Genomic DNA, 21056 nt, shown 5'->3' on the forward strand with positions numbered 1-21056 from the left:
TTTATTTATGATAGACAGAGAGAGACAGACAGAGAGAGAGAGAGGCAGAGACACAGGCAGAGGGAGAAGCAGGCCCCATGCCGGGAGCCCGACGCGGGACTCAATCCCAGGACTCCAGGATCGCGCCCCGGGCCAAAGGCAGGTGCGAAACCGCTGAGCCACCCAGGGATCCCCCCCCCGCACAATTATTTAATGGATAAAAATCAAAACGGAATAACCAAGTGCACTTTTTTGGTGATCTAGGTCTAATAAGGACAAGAATGGAATTCTTTTGGGGGGATGATCGCATCGTGTGATTGAAGTTTAAAGTCAGTGTTCTTTTTTTTTTTAATTTTATTTATTTATGATAGTCACACAGAGAGAGAGAGAGAGAGAGGCAGAGACACAGGCAGAGGGAGAAGCAGGCTCCATGCAGGGAGCCCGATGTGGGATTCGATCCCGGGTCTCCAGGATCGCGCCCTGGGCCAAAGGCAGGCGCTAAACCGCTGCGCCACCCAGGGATCCCTAAAGTCAGTGTTCTTTAGCAGCAGACCGGTTGCAAGTGTTTATTTGTAAAAATTACTCTTCCCTCCCCCATCCCACGCCCTGGGGCCTGCTTGGGCCCACACGCTGTGGTTTGCGGACCCCAGTGCTCAGTTAAACCTTCTGAGGCCCTCGGTTCCACTTCACCTGTCAGACCAAATCAGGAAACTGAGTCTTCGTGCCTGGTGCGTGCTCATCCAGCCCCCCGCTGGCCCATTCACCGAAAGTTTGTTGGGCTTAGGCCACGTGCCAGGTGCTGGCTGAGGTGCGGGGACACCCGGGGGACAGGCCCCACGGAGCCCCACACCTCCCTTGCTATGAGCTGTCTTGGAAATGAGTGGGACAAAGTCAAGGCGACGCAAGTGTTATTTAACTGTGAATCATACAACAAAAGAGGAGTTTGGGCAACCCTAAACTGACCTCAAAGTTATGAAGTTTACAAAAACACACTAAAGCTTGCGAAGCGGAAGAAAAATATTCCCTGTTTCTCTCCTTCCTTTTCCCCTGATCCTAGACTCCAGAGCAAAGCGATGTTAACATTTTTTGTTGAGATGTTATTTATTTATTCATGAGAGACACAAAGAGAAAGAGAGACAGAGACACGGGCAGAGGGAGAAGCAGGCTCCCTGTGGGGAGCCCGATGCGGGACTAGATCCCAGGACCCCGGGATCACGCCCTGAGCCGAAGTCAGACGCTCAACTGCTGAGCCACCCCGGCGCCCCCCACCCCGATGTTAACATTTTGGTGAGGATCCTTGCAGCCATCTCCCCACCCCCCGACATACACCCCAAAATACACAAACTCACACATACACACACCCAACCCCATATGTGTTATATTTGTATCACTTACTCAAATTATTTTATAAATAACTTTCTCCCCTCCCCGTGAATTTCAGTTTTGAAATTTGAAAGCACAGTCAATAAATGATTTGGCAACAGTTAAGAAATCACAAGTTCCCTTCTTCTCACATAAAGTTCTGCAAACCACGTGCTAGGTTCCGCTGATGGTAAAGCAGCCGAGTTCAGGAAGTTGGCCAGTTTCTTTTCCCTGAGTGCACCTACCGCCCAGAGGACAGCCCCCCTCGGTGCTGCAGGTGACGGGATGAGACTTTAGGACCACAGAAGCTCGGTAAGCCGCCCCTATTCTTTTAACAAAGCTTTCCAACAAAATACCTGATTCCGACTCCGAAATGTGGTTTGGGAGCAAATGGTGTGGACACAGAAAGGGACGGATGGGGCCACAAGCATAAAAAGGTTAAGTATTGAAGCAACCCCTAATGTGGGCCGAGTGGCCTCATGTGCAGTAGGTTTTGAAAATCAAACCTAGTAAGCGATCTTACTAATTCCAATAGGACAACAAGCAAATTCCAGGTTCAGGAGTTGACTATGACTCTCCGGTCATGCAGGAAGCAATATTCTCTTCTAGAACCAAAGAGTTGAAAGCCAAGTGGGTGGGAGAAGTGTTTTTCCTTTGCTACCTCTATTTAAAAAAAATTAAATTAAACTAAATTAAAAAGGGCAAACTCTGATCTCACATGCGCCAGTCGCTTGCGAGGGCCTAGGCGGAGCCTGAAATTGAGACTCGTAGGAGCTTAATGTTCAATATTAGTTGCCCCTTTTCTTGTTCAGGATTTTTGAGTAAACGTGGTACCATTTCTGCAGTTGTGTGCTTGAGTGTTGAGACCTAGCAGGGGGTCAGTTTTTTGTTATTGCCGACAACTGTCAGATGGAAACACAAACTTGACGATTTTAAGATGTGTTTTCTACAAAAAACTCTGAGATTTGAGAGCAGTTAAAAAGTCTGATTTCAAGAGACTCTCATCCAAAATTTACCTTATAATGTTTCCATGCTCAGTCAGTGCTTATTAAAGTTCTTGGAGTTATTTACTTCTACAGCCATTTAGTGTATATTTAAGTTTTCGAAGTTCTTTTTCTTTCCTTTTTTATTTTTTTAAAGATCTTAGTTCCAGGTAGTTAAGGTTACGGTGTAATATTAAGCTCAGGTGTACAATGCGGTGATTCAGCGCTCCCATCCATCACCCGGTGCTCATCACAAGTGCCCTCCTCCATCCCCATCACCTGTTTCACTTCTCCCCTCACCCCCCTCAACCACCCGTGTGTTCTCTGTAGCTGAGTCTGTTTCTGGGTTTGTCTCTCTCTCTCTGTCTTTCCCCACCCCCTTTGCTCATCTGTTTTGTTTCTTAAATTCCACAAATGAGTGAGATCATATGGTATTTGTCCTTCTCTGACTTATTTCACTTAGCATCATCCTCTCTAGCCCCCCCCACATGGTTGCAAATGGCGAGATTCCACTCTTGTTGGTGGCCGAAAGGAGTTAATTTTGAAATCCATGTAATGCCCGTTTTAGATCTTGAAAGGAGACGAAGTCTGTACTGAATTTTTATGATGCTTTATGAACTGACTGTGGTGGCCCGCCAGGGCCAATGACACATGTGGAATTGGGATTGAAGTTATCCAGTTTCTTTTCTTTTTTTTAAAGATTTTATTTATTTATTCATGAGAGACACACACACAGAGAGAGGCAGAGACTCAGGCCGAGGGAGAAGCAGGCTCCATGCGGGGAGTCCGATGTCGGACTCGATCCTGGGACCCCAGGATCATGTCCTGGGCCAAAGGCAGACGCTCAACCGCGGACCCAGGCGTCCCGAAGTTATCCAGTTTCTACTAGGTATTTGTCAGCCGCTGTGGGAGCCCCAGCCAATATAACTGTATTATAAAAAAGTGAAAATGGAATGATAACAAAATCAAACTCAGCGTGGAAACATGCCCTGCCTCCCTTCCACGGGTGACTTAGGTAGAGGTGAAGGACCTCACAGGCCCCTGGCAAGGTCCTTTGACCTCAGAGGCTTGACTACACATTGGAATCACCGGGGACCCCCCAGACTGAAGGAATCAGAATGTCGAGGGCTGGGCCTAGCCGTTCGTAGCTTCTCAGCTTCACAGCTTTCTCAACGTGAGCCCAAGAGCCACTGCCTTAGGACAGCACCCGACCAGCTCCTTTGGTCCTTTGCTTAAAAGAGCACAGTCCTTTTGTAGGGGGGTGAGAAGATTCCAGAAGACCCGGAGCTCACTTATTAGCCCCTTGGTTTGATTTCAGAAGGTGAAATGAAGGCTCCAAGCATGCCTTAGCTGAAAAGCCAGGGCTGTGGTTCAGGGCGAGGCAGGGGGTGACGCTTGCTCGTTCTCCTCCAGGGGCTGCTTCTCATCCTGTCCTGTGCTAAGCCTCAGCACTGCGTGTGGCGGGGGTGGGGGGTGGGGGGGACGGAAGGCAGGCCCCTGGGAAACCAGACTTAGGGGATGTGGGGTGTGTCTCGTGGGGGAACATGTTGTTACTCATGGTTAGTCTTTGAAAACCCGCTGGATGTGATTTATAAGGGCATCTTAGGGTGACGGCCAGAGCCTACTGGGGGGATCATCATTCCAATGGAATGTCTTGACTTCAGCTGGGTTATTAAACAGAACTGCGGGATTTGCTGCTGTTTAAGGTCTTATCTCCAATTTATGACCCTTCAGGACTATAATGCAGAGTAAATTGGACGCGTAACCCGCGGCTTCTGGGTCGGCAGGAGCGAGTACAGGCCGTGCTGACTTTGCCGAGGGTAACAAAGAGCTCCTCGTGGGTGCCTATGTCTCCAGTCAGTAGGCTTCCGGTGGTTCTACGGAATTCCAGAGAATCTGGAAGTGCCCCAGGGGTAGACTGACCAGTGCAGAAAGGCAAGGTGGAAAATCCACTCCCGGCATTTGAATCCTGAAGGTCCAGGTGTGGCCGGGAGGTCCCTGCGGATAATCCAAACCAGAGCATTGCCAACCAGCTGCTTGCCTCCAGCCCCACCCATCTGCTAACCACTCGGGGTGCCCGGGCTCGGCTGCAGCCCTGCCACGTCCCATTTGAGTGACCTTGGGGAGATCGGCTTCTCTGAGCCTCAGGTTCCCCGTCTGTAAAATGAGGGCTTAGAGTAGCACCTGCCGCCCTGAGTTTTAGGAGGATTAAATACAAAAATGTGTGACTTGGCGCAGCTCCCAGTGTTTGCTTCCTGGTAAAGCACTCACCACGTTCTCCCTCCTATACTTCCAGGAATACAAATAGCATGATTTTTCATATTTCAACATATAGGAAATCAGGACCCATCTCATTGTGGACGTGTGCGTTTGTTTTTTGTTTTTTTTGTGTGTGTGTTTTTTATTTTTATAAATTTATTTTTTATTGGTGTTCAATTTGCCAACATATAGTATAACCCCCAGTGCTCATCCCGTCTAGTGCCCCCCTCAGTGCCCGTCATCCAGTCACCCCCACCCCTCGCCCTCCTCCCCTTCCACCACCCCTAGTTCGTTTCCCAGAGTTAGGAGTCTCCCCTGTTCTGTCTCCCTCACTGATATTTCCCACTCATTTTCTCTCCTTTCCCCTTTATTCCCTTTCACTATTTTTTAGTATTTTTTTTTTTTTGGACGTGTGCATTTGATGCGGTAGTGGTATCTTCTTGCCTCCAAAGCTGTGAGCGGATCCGTCAGCTTTGGGATGGATAAAATAAAAAATCCATTGATTAATTATACGTTTTATCCGAGGTGACAAATCCTGTCAACCGTTTCTTTATTCATTGACTGCCAGGATGCCTCAGTGGTCCACAGAGTCAACTGCAAACGAATCAAAACCTGTTAGAAGTTAGAAAAATGTCCAGTTTGGCAAAAATTTAAAAAATAAAAAAATAAAAAAATCAGGTCTGGTCGAATGCCACGGCACACCTGCCCAAACAGGGAAATAAGTCACCTGGGGGGATTAATCACGTTTTATAATCAATGGGTTCTCTTGACACTGCAGCGCTAGGGGTTACCAGCGGGACCCATCCTGAGAAAGGAGTAAACTCGGGAGATGTTGGGAGGCAGAGGGCGAGGAAAGGGGGCATCATTGCCGAAAGGCCGTTTGCAGCCTAGGACAGGGATGTGGAAAGATAAAAAGCTGTTTTATTTCAGGAAGGCAGGCTTGGCCCCCACCCGGAACCCCCGCAGGCGATTTTTGCCCTAGATTGTGAAATTGTGCAGGAAAACCAGCGGGATCTATTTTAGCACCGCCCAGTGGGGAGCGCTCCCTTTGCACCCAGCACGTTCAGCTTCTGTCCTACGCACGACCCTCGGCCCACAGGACGGCTTCTGGGGGTGTCCCCAGCCAAGGCGGACTTTTCTGAGCCTTGAAAGGGTGCTGGGCCTTGAAAATTGTGGTTGTGGCGTCCCCTGGCATCCAAGCACGGAAGGCAGATTTGAGGGAGGACCAAGGCAGGTTGTTTTTTGTTGTGTCGTGTGCATCTTTCGGAACTCGAGGGACTGGTGTGGCCTGTGGTGTGCCACGGCCCCAGCCAAAGACCTGAGGACGCACGGAAAATAGGAAAACGGTTGTGAAATCGCTTCCTCTACAGCTAGCAACAGCTGTCTCTGGCAGGGAGGGGAAGTTAAACAGATTTCTGTGTGCGTGCGTGTGTGCATGTGTGAGTGTGTGTGTGTGTCATAGGCTCTCTTTAAAGAAACAAACGGGTCCTGACTTTTTCTGGGGGTTCCCAGTGAGAATCCAGAGCACGCTGCCTCGGGCGTCCTCGGGGCTGTGCAGGGCACTGAGCCCCGGGCCTGTGTGCACCAAGGGCCTCCTCGGGCCGCTGCACTGTGTCTGGGCGGTGGGGTCACCGGCCACCCGTTCTCACCCTCTTAGTTTCCTGGGGCCTCTGTGACAGGCATCACAAACTTGGTGGCCCAGAACCACAGCACCGGGTGCTCTGGCCATCCTGGAGGCCGGAAGTCTAAGATCCAGGTGCTATCAGCACGCTTGGTTCCTTCTTGGTGGCTCAGGGGGAAGGGTCCCAGGCCCTGCTCCTGGCTCCCCGCGGTGGCCGGCAGGTGGCCGGCAGTCCTTGGTGCTCCTTGCCAACGTCCCCTCCTTCTTAGGACCCCAGTCACCGGACTAGGCTGCACCCTAAAGCAGCAGGACCTCACTTTGACTCCATCCCATTCATTTTGGTTTTTTTAAAAGATTTTATTATTTTTTAGAGAGACAGAGAACACAAGCAGGGGGTGGAGCAGAGGGAGAAGGAGAAGCAGGCTCCATGCTGAGCAGGGGGCCCGATGCAGGACTCGATCCCAGGACCCCAGACATGAGCCGAAGGCAGACACTCAACCCACTGAGCCCCTCAGGTGCCCCGACTCCATTCCAATTCTAAAAACCCTACTTCCAAGTGAGGTCACACTCACAGGTACAGAGAAGTTCAGCGTGTGGGGATCCCTGGGGGGCTCAGAGGCTGAGCGTCTGCCTTTGGCTCAGGGCGTGACCCCGGGGTCCCGGGATTGAGTCCCACGTCGGGCCCCCTGCTCAGCGCAGAGCCTGCTTCTCCCTCTGCCTGTGTCTCTGCCCCTCTCTGTGCATCTCTCATGAATAAATAAATAAAAAATCTTAAAAAAAAAAAAGTTCAGCATGTGTTTGGGGGGCATAACTGAAGCCACCACACTCTCCTTTTCTGATCCCTGTCTGCCACCTCTGCTGGCTTCGGGTCCCCCACCGGTCAGCTCCGCTCTAACCCTTCTCTTTCCGCCAGCGGGTATCTCCCCACCTCACCCCTGGGCCTGATCTGAGCCCCAGGGCGACAGCACTGACAACCAGGGTTGGCTTCTCTTTGGAGAGCTCTTCTTAGAAGGCACAAGGCCTGGGACCCGTGACACTTTAAGGAGACATTTTGTTTTCTTTAAAATCAGGAAAGTGGGGCAGCCTGGGTGGCTCAGTGGTTCAGCACCGCCTTCAGCCCAGGGCCTGATCCTGGAGACCTGGGATCAAGTCCCACGTCAGGCTCCCTGCATGGAGCCTGCTTCTCTTTTAAAATCTTTTAAAAAATAAAATAAAATAAAATAAAATAAAATAAAATAAAACAAAATAAAATAAAACAATCAGGAAAGTAACATAATCCAGCCCAGACTGTGTGGGGCTTTACGCCAAAACAGTCATTAGAGAAATCTTTTACTATTTTTTTTTAATGGAGGAAGGAGCCCACAAGTGCCATGAAAGTCATAGCTCAGCCCTGTTGACAACCACATTCGATTTGCTGATTTACCACACATGCCAAGGGAAACTCAGGAATCACTAATATGTCCCCAGGGAAGGAGATCTAAGTTGTTTTTTTTTTTAAGATTTTATTTATTTATTCATGAGAGACACACACAGAGAGAGAGAGGCAGAGACACAGGCAGAGGGAGAAGCAGGCTCCCTATTGGGAGCCCGATGGGGGACTCGACCCCGGGACCCCAGGATCAGGCCCTGAGCCAAGGGCAGGTGCTAAACCACTGAGCCACCCAGGGATCCCCTAAGTTTTTTTTTTTTTTAAGATTTTATTTATTTGATGGAGAGCCAGAGAGCACAAGCAGGGGGAGAGGCAGGGGACAGGGGAGGGGGACAAGCACACTCCCTGCGGAGCGGAGCACAGAGCCCGACTCAGGGGCTCCATCTCACAGTCCTGAGATCGTGACCTGAGCCGAAACCAAGAGTCGAGCACTTACCCAACTGTGCCACGCGGGTGCCCAGGAGGTTTAAGTACTGATCCCCAGTCCCTTATCTGAAACCTGTAGGCCAGCAGGGCGTCCGAATTCAGAATTCACATTCCAGCAAGATGACATGCTCCCCACACGATACATTATAAAACACTTCCAAGGGGTCCAGGTCAGGCACGTGGCTGTTTCTGCCGTGAAACAAGAATGCTCACGCTAAGTACGGAAATACAGGTGACAGTAGCCTTAGGTCAGTTCAGGTCACGTTCTGCTGCCAAATATGTTATAAAAGAAACAAAAATGTAGTCTTCTGGTGCTCAAATTTTTTAGGATTTCAGACTTGCAGAGAGGGGACTGAGAATGCGTGCAAGACAGGACCTGCATTAAGAAAATAAACCGTAAACCACTATCCTGGGCACCAGAAGGCCTCATTCGATCAATAGCTGTGTCTGATTGTTTTTTTCTTTTTGCTTGTATCGATTTTTCTCATGCTCGGTGAATCGCTCAGGTGATTGGTATTGGTTGTTATTTCATACTCAAGCGTGGGGCATCAGATAACTGATTACGAGCTCCGATTTCAAGGACAGGACTTCCCAACGGATGAGTCTGTGCCCAAGATGAATGGCTGTGAGTCGCTTTTGGTCAGACTATGCCAACATGATCATAGATCTTTTCTCTGGTGCAAGGCTGAGGCCGGGGTGAGGCAAGTTGAGGTGCTCATCCAGGTGCAAAATTTAAGGAAAGGAGGATGCCAAAAAGCTCCATAATCAAAATAAGCAATATTTTAATAGTGCTATTTGCTATTCAAAAATCAAACTGGCAAATTACAGCCCAGCCTGCAGACTAGTTTTGCCAGTTTTGGTGAATAAAGTTTTTTTGGAACCACAGCTGGGCTCAGGGTGAGGCAAGTGAAGTGGTGCCTCACAAGTGCAGGGTTGGATTCTGTCTTTATTGAAAGATTTTTTTAAAATGTATTTATTCATGAGAGACACAGAGAGAGAGAGAGGCAGAGACACAGGCAGAGGGAGAAGCAGGCTCCATGCAGGGAGCCCGACTTGGGACTCGATCCCAGGACCCCAGGATCACACCCTGAGCCAAAGGCAGATGCTCAACCACTGAGCCACCCAGGTGCCCATCTTTATTTAAAATGTTGAATATTTAGCCCATGAGAGATTTTAAGTTGTTAGACTAGCATTCACCTTGATGACTAAGTTTTGGGGTGCCCCCTTAAATTTGGCACTCACAGCCCTGCTACCGTGCTTGTTCATTTTCCCAGGGAGATGCTCCGGTTTCCTGCTGGGGTGCTAGAAGGGAGTGTCCATGAGCTGGGACATTGGCAGAGTTCCCAGAGCCAGGGGTGGTGCAGGAGGAAGATGGGGAGGATGGAGAGGGTGGGGAGTATTGGGAGGATGGGGAGGATGGGGAGGATGGGGAGTATCAGGAGGATGGGGAGGATGGGGAGGATGGGGAGGGTGGGGAGTATCAGGAGGATGGGGAGGGTGGGGAGGGTGGGGAGGATGGGGAGGATGGGGAGGATGGGGAGGATGGAGAGGGTGGGGAGGATGGGGAGGGTGGGGAGGGTGGGGAGGGTGGGGAGTATCAGGAGGATGGGGAGGATGGGGAGGATGGGGAGGGTGGGGAGTATCAGGAGGATGGGGAGGATAGGGAGGGTGGGGAGGATAGGGAGGATGGGGACGATGGGGAGGATGGAGAGGGTGGGGAGTATCGGGAGGATGGGGAGGATGGGGAGGGTGGGGAGTATCAGGAGGATGGGAAGGATGAGGTCGATGGGGAGGGTGAGGAGGATGGGGAGGGTGGGGAGGGCGGGGCTCGGTGCTGTCTGCTGCAGGTGCTCTCTGTCGATGTGCCCTCGCAGATGTGGGGAGGGGGGACCCGGTCCTTACTCTCCCTTAGTGGGGGCCTTGACCTGCCAGGGCGGGAGAGGCAAACAGCAGCAGAAGTGCACGTCCTTTCTCCTCCCTGTCTCAGGTTCGGTTTTATTTGCATAGTTGCACTTTCTGTGTTACTTGCACAATTGCCCCCTTGCGCCCTCGATTTTATTTGCCAAGTTGCCATTTCTCTATTTGAGGGGGGGGGCGAGTGGCCATTTCTCTATTTTCCTTGCAGAGTTGCCAGGCTGGATGTGTTGGCTCGTCGACGACACCTGAGTGAGGCCTGGCTGTCCTGGGTACCCTTCTCGCCCTGCCTGGGATCTGGCTCCCCAGGAGGTGCTTCTGGAGCCACAGACTTTTGGGAGCCAGGGGCTCGGCTGGGGAGGTCATGCTGCTCCTGCTGGGGTCTTGCCCCCCACCCCAGCTCCAGCTGGACGAGCGAGCTAGGGCCTTGCCAAGCGGCCTGGCCCCTGGGCCTCACCCAGCACTTTGGGAGAGGACCTGAGGCAGAGGGAGAGGCTGACGGGGGGAGGTTTTCTCCTCAACCCCCAGGCTAGCAGCCTGCCCGCCACTTCCCACCCTGCCCCGCCTTGTGTTTCTCTTCAAATTGAGGTTACATGGAGCTTGTCCACTCTGGACTCGTGGAAGGGTGGAGCTAGGAACCTCGAGCTCCTCGCTCACAGATCTGCGGGATGTCCTGATCCCTTCCCTGGCCGACATCTACTGTAAGCTGCCTCACTCTCTGGGAGGCCATTTTCATCCTGAAAAAAACAACAAAACAAAACAAAACAAAAAAACCCAGTGGAGTTCAACAAGTTCTCCTCCTGGTCTCCAGTGCCCCCTAGAGGCTTTTCTGCTCACTTGTTCATTGTTGTAGGAGAGACCTTGGCCTCTGAAATGAGATGTGGAGGCCTTAACTTGAGGCCACACAGGGCAGCTCTGTCCTCTGGACCTGCCCAACGAACTACCTAAAAATGCCACTCCTACCAACACAGCTATTTAGCAGGCCAAGGGAAGAGTCTCCAATCTGGCCTTACCCTGCCATCTGTTCCTCATGGGCCCTTTTAAACATTAATTTTGAATTTTTTAATTAATTAATAATTAAAAATTAGAGCAGGAACCTGACAAGCACTGCCTCAGCCATTACCCCAGTTTCATCATGAGAAAACCAACAGACAAATCCCAATCGACGGACAGTCTACATAACCAACCTCTTCCCTCTCTTTATTTCTCTTCATAATAATTTCCTTTTTTTTTCTTTTAAGGTTTTATTGATCTAGTTGACAGAGGGAGAGAGAGAGTGCACAAGCAGGGGGAGCTGTGGGCAGAGGTGGGTGGAGAAGTAGGCCCCCCGCAGAGTGGAGAGCCCAATGCGGGCCTCAATCCCAGGACCCCGGGATCATGACCTGAGCCGAAGGCAAATGCTTCACCCACTGAGCCCCCCGGGCGCCCCTCTCCACCATAATTTCTACCGTCTAATAGGAGTAATCCGTTCACCAAAGGAGAACACTGAGCAGGACTTGCCCGATCAGATATAACATCCCCTCAAACTGTAGTTATTAAAACATGCGCATGTTTTAATGCTAGCGCATGAATGATGAACAGATTGATGAAGCAGAGAGTCTAGAAATAGACCCAAATATACAGGAAAGTGGGCAGCCCAGGGGGCCGCTCCCGGTTTAGTACCACCTTCGGCCCAGGATGTGGTCCTGGAGACCCGGGATCGAGTCTCACGTCGGGCTCCCTGCATGGAGCCTGCTTCTCCCTCTGCCTGTGTCTCTGCCTCTCTCTCCCTCTCTGTGTCTTTCATGAATAAATAAATACAATCTTTTAAAAAAAAAAACAAATATACAGGAAAGTTAGTATATGATAAAAGGAGTATATCAAGTTGGTGAGCAAAAAATTATTCAAATGATATTACACATCAACAAAACAGAACAGCAACCTACTGAATGTGAGAAGATATTTGCAAAGGGTCTGTCTGATAAAGGGTTGCTATCCAAAATGCATGAACTACACAACTCAACACCAAAAAAATAGTCTGATTAAAATTGGGCAGAGGACCCGAATAGACATTTTTCTAAAGAAGGCGTAGGGATGGCCAACAGACGCATGAAAAGATGCTCACCATCACTCATCCTCAGGAAAATGTAAATCAAAACCTCCATGAGATCTCACCTCACACTTGTCACAATGGCTAAAATAAAATGCACACACAAAAGACATGTTGAGGGGGATGTGGAGAAAAGAGAACCCTTGTGCCCTGTTGGTGGCGATGTTAATTGGTGCTGGTACAACCACTGCGAAAAATACTGTTGGAGGTTCCTCAAAAACTAAAAAATAGAAACACTATATGGTGTAATTTCACTACTGGGTATGAATCCAAAGAAAATGGAAGCACGAATTCAAAAAAATACACACACTCCTATGTTCATTACAGCCTCATTCACAATAGCCAGAATGTGGAAGCAGCCTAAGTGTCCATCGATAGATGAATGGATAAAGATGTAGTGTACACACAACAGCTATAAAAAAGAATGAGATCTGGGCAGCCCGGGTGGCCCAGTGGTAGCGCCACCTTCAGCCCAGGGCGTGATCCTGGAGACCAGGGATCGAGTCCCACGTTGGGCTCCCTGCATGGAGCCTGCTTCTCCCTCTGCCTGTGTCTCTGCCTCTCTCTCTCTCTCTCTCTCTCCCATAAATAAATAAATTAAATATTTTGTTTAAAAAGGCTATTGTGATATAATTTAAAGAAAAAGAATGAGATCTTGCCACTTGTGACAACGTGGATGGACCCAGACGGCATTATGCTCAATGACATACGTCATAGACAGATACTGTATGATTTCACTTATCTGTGGAATCTAAAAAACAAAAAAAAAATGAACGAATCAAAGAAGCAGACCTAGGAATACAGACAACAAACTAGTAGTTACCAGAGGAGAGGGTGGTGGGGAATGAGAAAAATGGGTGAAGGGGGCAATGGGAGATACGGGCTTCCAGGTAGGGAATGAGTACGCCTCGGGGATGAAGGGTACAGCGCAAGCAGTACAGTCAGAGGTACTGTAATAGCGCTGTGTGGTGGCAGGTGGGGGCCACACCTGTGCTGAGCAGAGCATGAGGTGCAGAGGTATTGAATCACTAGGTTATGTGCCTGAAACTAATGTGACACTGAGTGTCAACTATACCTCGGTGAAAATAAATACATAAACAGTGTTGGGGCAACCAGGTCTCTGTTGAGAAAAAAATATTGTGAGTCTGCATCTCATGTTTTTGTTTTGTTTTTTTTTTAAAGATCTTATTTACTTATTCATGAGAGACACAGAGAGAGGCAGAGACACAGGCAGGGAGAAGCAGGCCCCATGCGGGGAGCCCAATAGGGGACTAGATCCCAGGACCCCGGGATTACGCCCTGAGCCGAAGGCAGATGCTTAACCGCTGAGCCACCCAGGTGTCCCTGTACCTCATGTTTTAAGCCAAAACAATCCCAGTGAGATAAATATTTCAGTGTAAGAAAGTGAAATCATAAAATTACTAGGAAAAAAAGATGAGAAAATCGTTGTTGATGGAACAGAAATGTGGAATATCCTTTATGGTGTACACTTGCCACAACTCCCAAATTCATCCGTCCATGAGGCTCCTCTGAGCCCAAGGGGCATATATGTAACTGCCTACTGGACATCTCCACTGGAAGATCACAAACTCAAATTTAACATATCAAATTAATATAATTAGAGGCTTTAAACAATACGCATTTATTAGCTCAAATTTCTGTAGGTTAAGTCTGAGTGGGCTTGCCTGGGTCCTCTGCTCTAGATCTCCTAAGGCTCACATCAACATACTGGCCAAGCTGGACTCTTCTCTCCAGGTTCCGAGTAAGGATCCATTCGCAAGTGCATTCAGGGTGTCAGTCAGTTTTAGTTCTTTGTGGTTGTAGGATGGGAGAGGGGGCATTTCTTTGCAAGGTGTCAGCAGAGAATCACTCTCGGCTTCTTTTTTTTTTTTTTAATATTTTTTCTTTCTTTATTTATTTATGATAGTCACAGAGAGAAAGAGAGAGGCAGAGACACAGGCAGAGAGAGAAGCAGGCTCCATGCACCGGGAGCCCGACGTGGGACTCGATCCCAGGTCTCCAGGATCGCGCCCTGGGCCAAAGGCAGGCGCCAAACCGCTGCGCCACCCAGGGATCCCCTCACTCTTGGCTTCTAAAGGCTGCCTGCATTCCCTGTCAGTGGCCCCATCCACCTTTAAGTCCGCAAGAGTCAAATTATTCTCCTGCTTCTGATCTCTGGTTCTCCTTTCTGCTGCGAGCCAGAGAAAACTCGCTGCTTTTAGAGGCACATACAATTAAATTAGGCCCATCTAGATAATCAACCTTTTGCCACAGTGACATAGCACGATTACACCAGTAGTGCGAGGGGGCAAAGGCCAGAGGGACCCTCTTAAAATTCTGCCTACCAAACCAGGTAAAGCAGGGCTTTCTTCTAGTAAAACATCAAGTAGCGGCACCTAGATTGTGCTGTATTTGAAAATAACTGAAAGTAACTGGAAATGCCTGGGGGTTCTGGTTCACCTTATATATTTTCATCTCATCAGGAGCTGGCTCTTCCTCGAGTGCGATGAATTGGCAGTGATCACTGATCCCCAGAATATCACTATTCACTACCAAGGCTATGACAGTGACTGTTAGCTCATTAACCCTCAACTTTAGAAGGATTTAAAGAGGAAGCACTTACCTGGCTTCACTCTCAATAAGGATGTGAGTTGTGCTCTAGTGAAAAGTACAATTTAGTGAAGGTTGGTTTCCATGCCCAGTGAAATAAGATTTTGAGAGTTGACCATGACCCTCATCAAACGAGTCACACTAATCTGTTTATTGCATTGTATAACTACCAGAAGTAATATATTGAGCCCTCCGTTGAGAGGGCTGTGGAGGGACGCCTGGGTGGCTCAGTGGTTGAGCGCCTACCTTTGGCTCAGGTCGTGATCCCAGGATCCAGGGATCAAGTCCCGCATCGGGCTACCCGCAGGGAGCCTGCTTCTCCTTCTGCCTATGTTTCTGCTTCTCTCTCTGTGTCTCTCATGAATGAATAAAAAAAGATTTGATTTATTTATGCCGGGAACTGGATGCAGGACTCGATCCCGGGACTCCAGGATCGCACCCTGGGCCAAAGGCAGGCGCCAAACTGCTGAGCCACCCAGGGATCCCCTCAAATCTTTAAAAATAAATAAATTGTCTTAAAAAAAAGAGAGAGGGCTGCAGAAAGTGAGGCACTACAAAGTGTTACAGAGGCCGCATAAAAATAGGAAACATCACGTCTTCCCCACAGAAGTTTACAATATTAGCCACAGAATAGCTATGCATGCCAATGTTCATCTGCTAAGGGACATGTGAGCACTGGTAGGCATTCCGCAAAGTTTTTGTTGCGTGCTGTCTACAATTGAGGCACTGTTCTGGCATGAAGACTTCAAAGCGAGGTTGTGTAGCATCATGGCTACTGGTTAAAACACGATGTTGGAATCAGAGTGACTGGGATCCAGCTCTACGGTGTATCATCCTTCTTTTTTTTTAAGATTTTATTTATTTATTCATGAGAGGCACAGACACAGGCAGAAAGAGAAGCAGGCTCCATGCAGGGAGCCCGACATGGGACTCGATCCCGGGTCTCCAGGATCACACCCTGGACTGAAGGCAGCTCTAAACCGCTGAGCCACCCGGGCTGCTCTATCCTTCTGAAAGCCACCAAAGTGTCTGGGTTTGTTTCTTCACCCACAAAATGTGAAAAACATAGAACCCACCTCATTGTGTTGCTCTGAGCATTAACACGGGTGAGAAAATGTTTCTGGTGAGCACACTACCTGATACGCTGTTATCCTTATCAACAGAAGGTGTCCGCTTTGTCACTCGAGGAGATAAGAGATCCAGAGACGCACCACCGGAGAGGTAGGAAAAAACTGGGGGGAATGGCAATAAGAGATACGGTTGTGTAGAGAGATGGCTACGTAGATGAGCTAGAGGTGACTCTGGCTTGGAGATCTTGGATGACCCCATAATGAAAGCTGGATCTGAACTCTACTTGGGACGGGCCAACTTTCATCAAGAGTTATGCTAATAGGTTGAAGCTATGAATCTATAGCTTGCTGCGCTACAGACCTAGATGAACCACAGCCACGGGCCAGCATCAGACCTGCTACAGTGATGCGGCATCTCAATTAATGCCTCTGCAAGCAAAAGCTTCCCAGGCTTTCTCATCAACATAATCTCAGATAGTTCCATCTTCAACTTCTTTGAGCACCATGAAGCTGAAGGCAGCGAGAAATTAAAATCGTTCCAAACAATTTTCATAACCTGGCACTAGGTGTTATATGTAAGGGATGAATCACTAAATTCTACTCCTAAAACCAATATTAGACGATATGTGAACCAACTAGAATTTAAATAAATATGTGAAAAAGAAAAACAGATTTTATTTTACTTTTTTAAAGATTTTATTTATTCATGAGAGACACAGAGAGAGAGAGACAGAGACACAGGCAGAGGGAGAAGCAGGCTCCATGCAGGGAGTCCAATGTGGGACTCGATCCTGGAACTCCAGGATCACACCCTGGGCCAAAGGCAGGTGCTAAACCACTGAGCCACCCAGGGATCCCCAGAAAAACAGATTTTAAAAATCCAATTGTTATACTATATGTTGGCAAATCGAATTCCAGTAAAAAAAATATATATATATATATATTTTTAATTCAATTGTTCCAAACCAAATTTGTTGAATTGTTGAGAGAATTCACACTTCAAAACGCATGCACGGTGTGATGAAGCGCTGATAGTCGCATCATGAAATGCGTAGTAAATACTGCTACTCTAACGTTGCGCTTCCACTTTTGATTTTCCTTAGGAAAACATGAGCCCTCGGTCTTTGGTTCTGACCTGCCTTTTCTTGCTCATCTCTGACTCCTATGAGTTCGTCACCAAAGCAAATTATTCTAGAAGCTATCCTTGTGACGAGAGAAGACAGAATGGCTCTGTTATTGCAGAGTGCAACGGTCGTCGACTTCAAGAAGTTCCCCAAACAGTGGGCAAGTACGTGACAGTGCTAGACCTGTCTGATAATTACATCACACACATAACAAACGAATCATTCCACGGGCTGCAAAATCTCACTAAGATCAATCTAAATCACAACGCCAACCCACAGCACCTGAGTGAAAATCCTGATAACAAAAATGGCATGAATATCACAGATGGGGCATTCCTCAACCTACAAAACCTAAACCAGTTACTCCTTGAAGACAACCAGTTATACCAAATACCGGCTGGCTTGCCAGGGTCTTTGAAGGAACTTAGCCTGATTCAGAACAACATCATCTGGGTAACGAAAAAGAATACGTCTGGGCTCACGAATCTGGAAAGGCTCTATTTGAGCTGGAATTGCTATTTTGGCAACAACTGTAACAACAAAACTTTCAACATAGAAGACGGAACATTTGAAAGTCTTACGAATTTGGAGGTGCTGTCCCTGTCCTTTAATAAGCTTGTCCATGTGCCCCCGAAACTGCCAAGCTCCCTGAAGGAACTTTATCTTAGCAACGCCAAGATTAAAATCATCAGTCAGGAAGATTTCAAGGGATTGAGAAATTTAAGAGTCCTGGATTTAAGCGGGAACTGTCCGAGGTGCTTCAATGCCCCATTTCCCTGTACACCTTGTGAGGGAGGCGCTTCAATTCAGATCCATCCTCTTGCTTTTCAAACCCTGACGGAGCTTCGCTACCTAAACCTCTCTAGCACTTCCCTCCGGAAGATTCCTGCAACGTGGTTTGACAACATGCGTAACCTGAAGGTACTGCATCTGGAATTCAATTATTTAGTTGACGAAATAGCCTCCGGGGAATTTTTGACGAAGCTGCCCGTCTTGGAAATACTTGACTTATCTTATAACTACGTAAAGGCGAAATATCCCAAATATATTAATATTTCCCACAACTTTTCTAGCCTGAAGTTGCTCCAGGCGTTGCACTTAAGAGGTTACGTATTCCAGGAACTTAGAGCGGGAGACTTCGAGCCCCTGATGGGTCTCTCAAATCTAAAGACTATCAACTTGGGTGTCAACTTTATTAAGCAAATTAATTTTACCCTTTTCCAAAATTTCCCCAACCTCTCCATCATTTACTTGTCAGAAAACAGAATATCACCCTTGGTAAATGATATCCGGCAGAATGAAGTAAATAGGTTCCTCTTCTCAAAGGCATGTCCTTAAGCCACGCTCAGCGGATATGGAGTTTGACCCACACTCAAATTTTTATCATAACACCCATCCTTTAATAAAGCCACAATGTACAGTTTATGGCAAAGCCTTAGATTTAAGCCTGAACAGTATTTTCTTCATCGGGCGAGAGCAATTTGAAGCTTTTCATGACATCGCCTGCTTAAATCTGTCTTCGAACGGCAACGGTCAAGTGTTACATGGAAATGAATTTTCAGCGGTGCCGCATATCAAATATTTGGATTTGACAAACAACAGACTAGACTTTGACGATGACAATGCGCTCAGTGATCTGCCCGAGTTAGAAGTTCTGGATCTCAGCTACAATGCACACTACTTCCGAATAGCAGGGGTGACGCACCGCCTAGGATTTATTCAAAACTTAACACAACTGAAAGTCTTAAACTTGAGCCACAACAGCATCTACACTTTAACGGAGCAAGACCTGAGAAGCGTGTCCCTGGAAGAATTAGTTTTCAGTGGAAACCGCCTTGACATTTTGTGGAATGCCGAAGGTGACAAGTACTGGAAAATTTTTACACGTCTCAGGAATCTGACACGGCTCGATCTATCCTTAAACAACCTCCGGCGCATCCCGAACGAAGCTTTCCTGAACCTGCCCCAGAGTCTCACCCAACTGTACATAAAAAATAACGCTTTAAATTTCTTTAACTGGACGTTACTCCAGGAGTTTCCACGTCTCCAGGTGCTGGACTTGAGTGGAAACAGGCTGTCCTCTATAACCAACAGCCTCTCCAAATTCACGTCTTCCCTGCAGACGCTGCTACTTCACCGAAACAGGATTTCCCACCTGCCCGCCAGCTTTCTTTCTGAAGCCAGCAGTCTGATTCACCTCGACCTGAGCTCCAACCTGCTGAAGATGATCAACAAATCCACGCTGCAAACTAAGACCAACACCAGTTTAGCCATTCTGGAACTAGGTAGAAACCCTTTTGACTGTACTTGCGACATTGGAGATTTTCGAAGATGGATGGATGAAAATCTGAATGTCACCATCCCTAGGTTGACAGACGTCATCTGCTCTAGTCCCGGGGATCAAAGGGGGAAGAGCATTGTGAGTCTGGAGCTAACAACTTGTATTTCGGATACCCTCGCGGCGGTGCTGTGTATCTTCACGTCCTTTATCACCGTCACCGTCATGTTGGCTGCCTTGGGTCACCATTGGTTTTATTGGGATGTCTGGTTTATCTATCACGTGTGCTTGGCTAAGGTAAAAGGCTACAGGTCTGTTTCCACGTCCCAAACTTTCTACGACGCCTATGTTTCTTATGACACCAAAGATGCCTCTGTTACTGACTGGGTGATAAATGAGCTGCGCTTCCACCTAGAAGAGAGTGAAGGGAAAAATGTGCTCCTCTGTTTAGAGGAGAGAGATTGGGACCCGGGATTAGCCATCATCGATAACCTCATGCAGAGCATAAACCAAAGCAAGAAAACCATATTCGTCTTAACCAAAGAATACGCCCAAAACTGGAACTTTAAAACGGCGTTCTACTTGGCCTTGCAGCGGCTCATGGATGAGAATATGGATGTGATCATATTTATTTTGCTGGAGCCAGTGTTACAGCATTCTCAGTATCTGAGGCTGCGGCAGAGGATCTGCAAGAGCTCCATCCTTCAATGGCCTGACAACCCCAAGGCGGAAGGCTTGTTTTGGCAAAGTCTGAAAAACGTGGTCTTAACTGAAAACGATTCACGGTATAACAATTTGTACGTTGATTCCATTAAGCAATACTAACTGATGTTAAGCCATGACCTGCCAACATAATAAAAATGTGAAGCGACTGCCCTTCTGTCTTAGGTATTTATTGCTGTGTAACAAATTACCCCCAGACTCAGTGGCTTAGAGTCCCACACTCTGTGATCTTAGCGTCTCTGGTCGGGATCGCGGACGAGGCTTGGCCGAGTCCTCTGCTCAGTGTCTCTCAAAGGCTGCAGTCTAGAGGTCAGTGAGGGCCACGGGACCCTCCCGGGCTTGGGATCCCCTTCCAGGCTCAAACTCACGCGGTGGTTTTCAGGACCCAGTTCCTCCCTCGCTGTCGGTCAAAGGCTGTTCTCACTTGCCCCCCTAGCAGGAAGTCTCCCACGGGGCAGCTTGCTTCATCAAAGCCAACAAAAGAAAGAGGTCAGCTAGCAAGATGGAAGTCACCTGCCCTGATAATCTAGTCGGGGGAGTGACACCCCATCATTCGGGCCATATTCTATTTGTTAGAAGTAAATCTCAGGTCCTGCTTCCAGCTCCGTGGGAGTGATCACCTCAGTCCAGGGAAACTAGTCCAAGACCAAAATGGCCTGCCTTGGCCTACCATCTTGGTCATAGACTGTGAGTACCAGGAGGCAGAGGTTATTGTGGGCCAGCTTTACAGTTGGCTTGCTATACCTTCTTTCCAAGGTCTAAGAATTTTTGTAACTAGAACTCATGGCTCTGATGTTAAGCTGCTGTTTAGATTTATCATATATTCATGGCTACACGGTTGTATTACGCTGTGGTTGCGTTAGTCTTCCTTTTACAATTCCTTTTATAAATATCGGCTATGATATTTGACTTCTAAGGTTTAGATGCCATTTAAAGGCTAAGATGGATATTTTAAGTGTTTTCTATTCCTTAACTACTTTTTAAAAGTATGCAGCCAAATTAGAAGCATCTGAAGTATCTGCCAATTGCCATTGCCGTAAATCTTGATTGATTAAAAACGCTTCATTTCACATGATGAGCATATGATCGACATACAGTAAGGAAATAGGTCTATAATGTAAAAGACATTGCCATCCACACTGGGTTTTTGGAGAATACTTTTTTAAAGAACTTTGGTAAAAGCCAAAGG

General features: G+C 48.0%; 1 protein-coding gene across 1 annotated transcript; it reads left to right on the top strand.

The window, feature by feature from the left end:
- The first annotated feature begins 1501 nt into the window (after positions 1 to 1501).
- On the top strand, positions 1502 to 20020 carry TLR8 (toll like receptor 8). The gene is given in 4 exon segments (XM_038586829.1): positions 1502 to 1653; positions 15836 to 15893; positions 16846 to 18174; positions 18176 to 20020. Coding segments are annotated over 2 exon segments (3117 nt in total). The 5' UTR covers positions 1502 to 1653; positions 15836 to 15893; positions 16846 to 16851; the 3' UTR covers positions 19970 to 20020.
- Positions 20021 to 21056: the final 1036 nt, after the last annotated feature.

This window comes from Canis lupus, chromosome X (genome assembly GCF_011100685.1).
Source record: "Canis lupus familiaris isolate Mischka breed German Shepherd chromosome X, alternate assembly UU_Cfam_GSD_1.0, whole genome shotgun sequence".
NCBI lineage: Eukaryota > Metazoa > Chordata > Mammalia > Carnivora > Canidae > Canis > Canis lupus.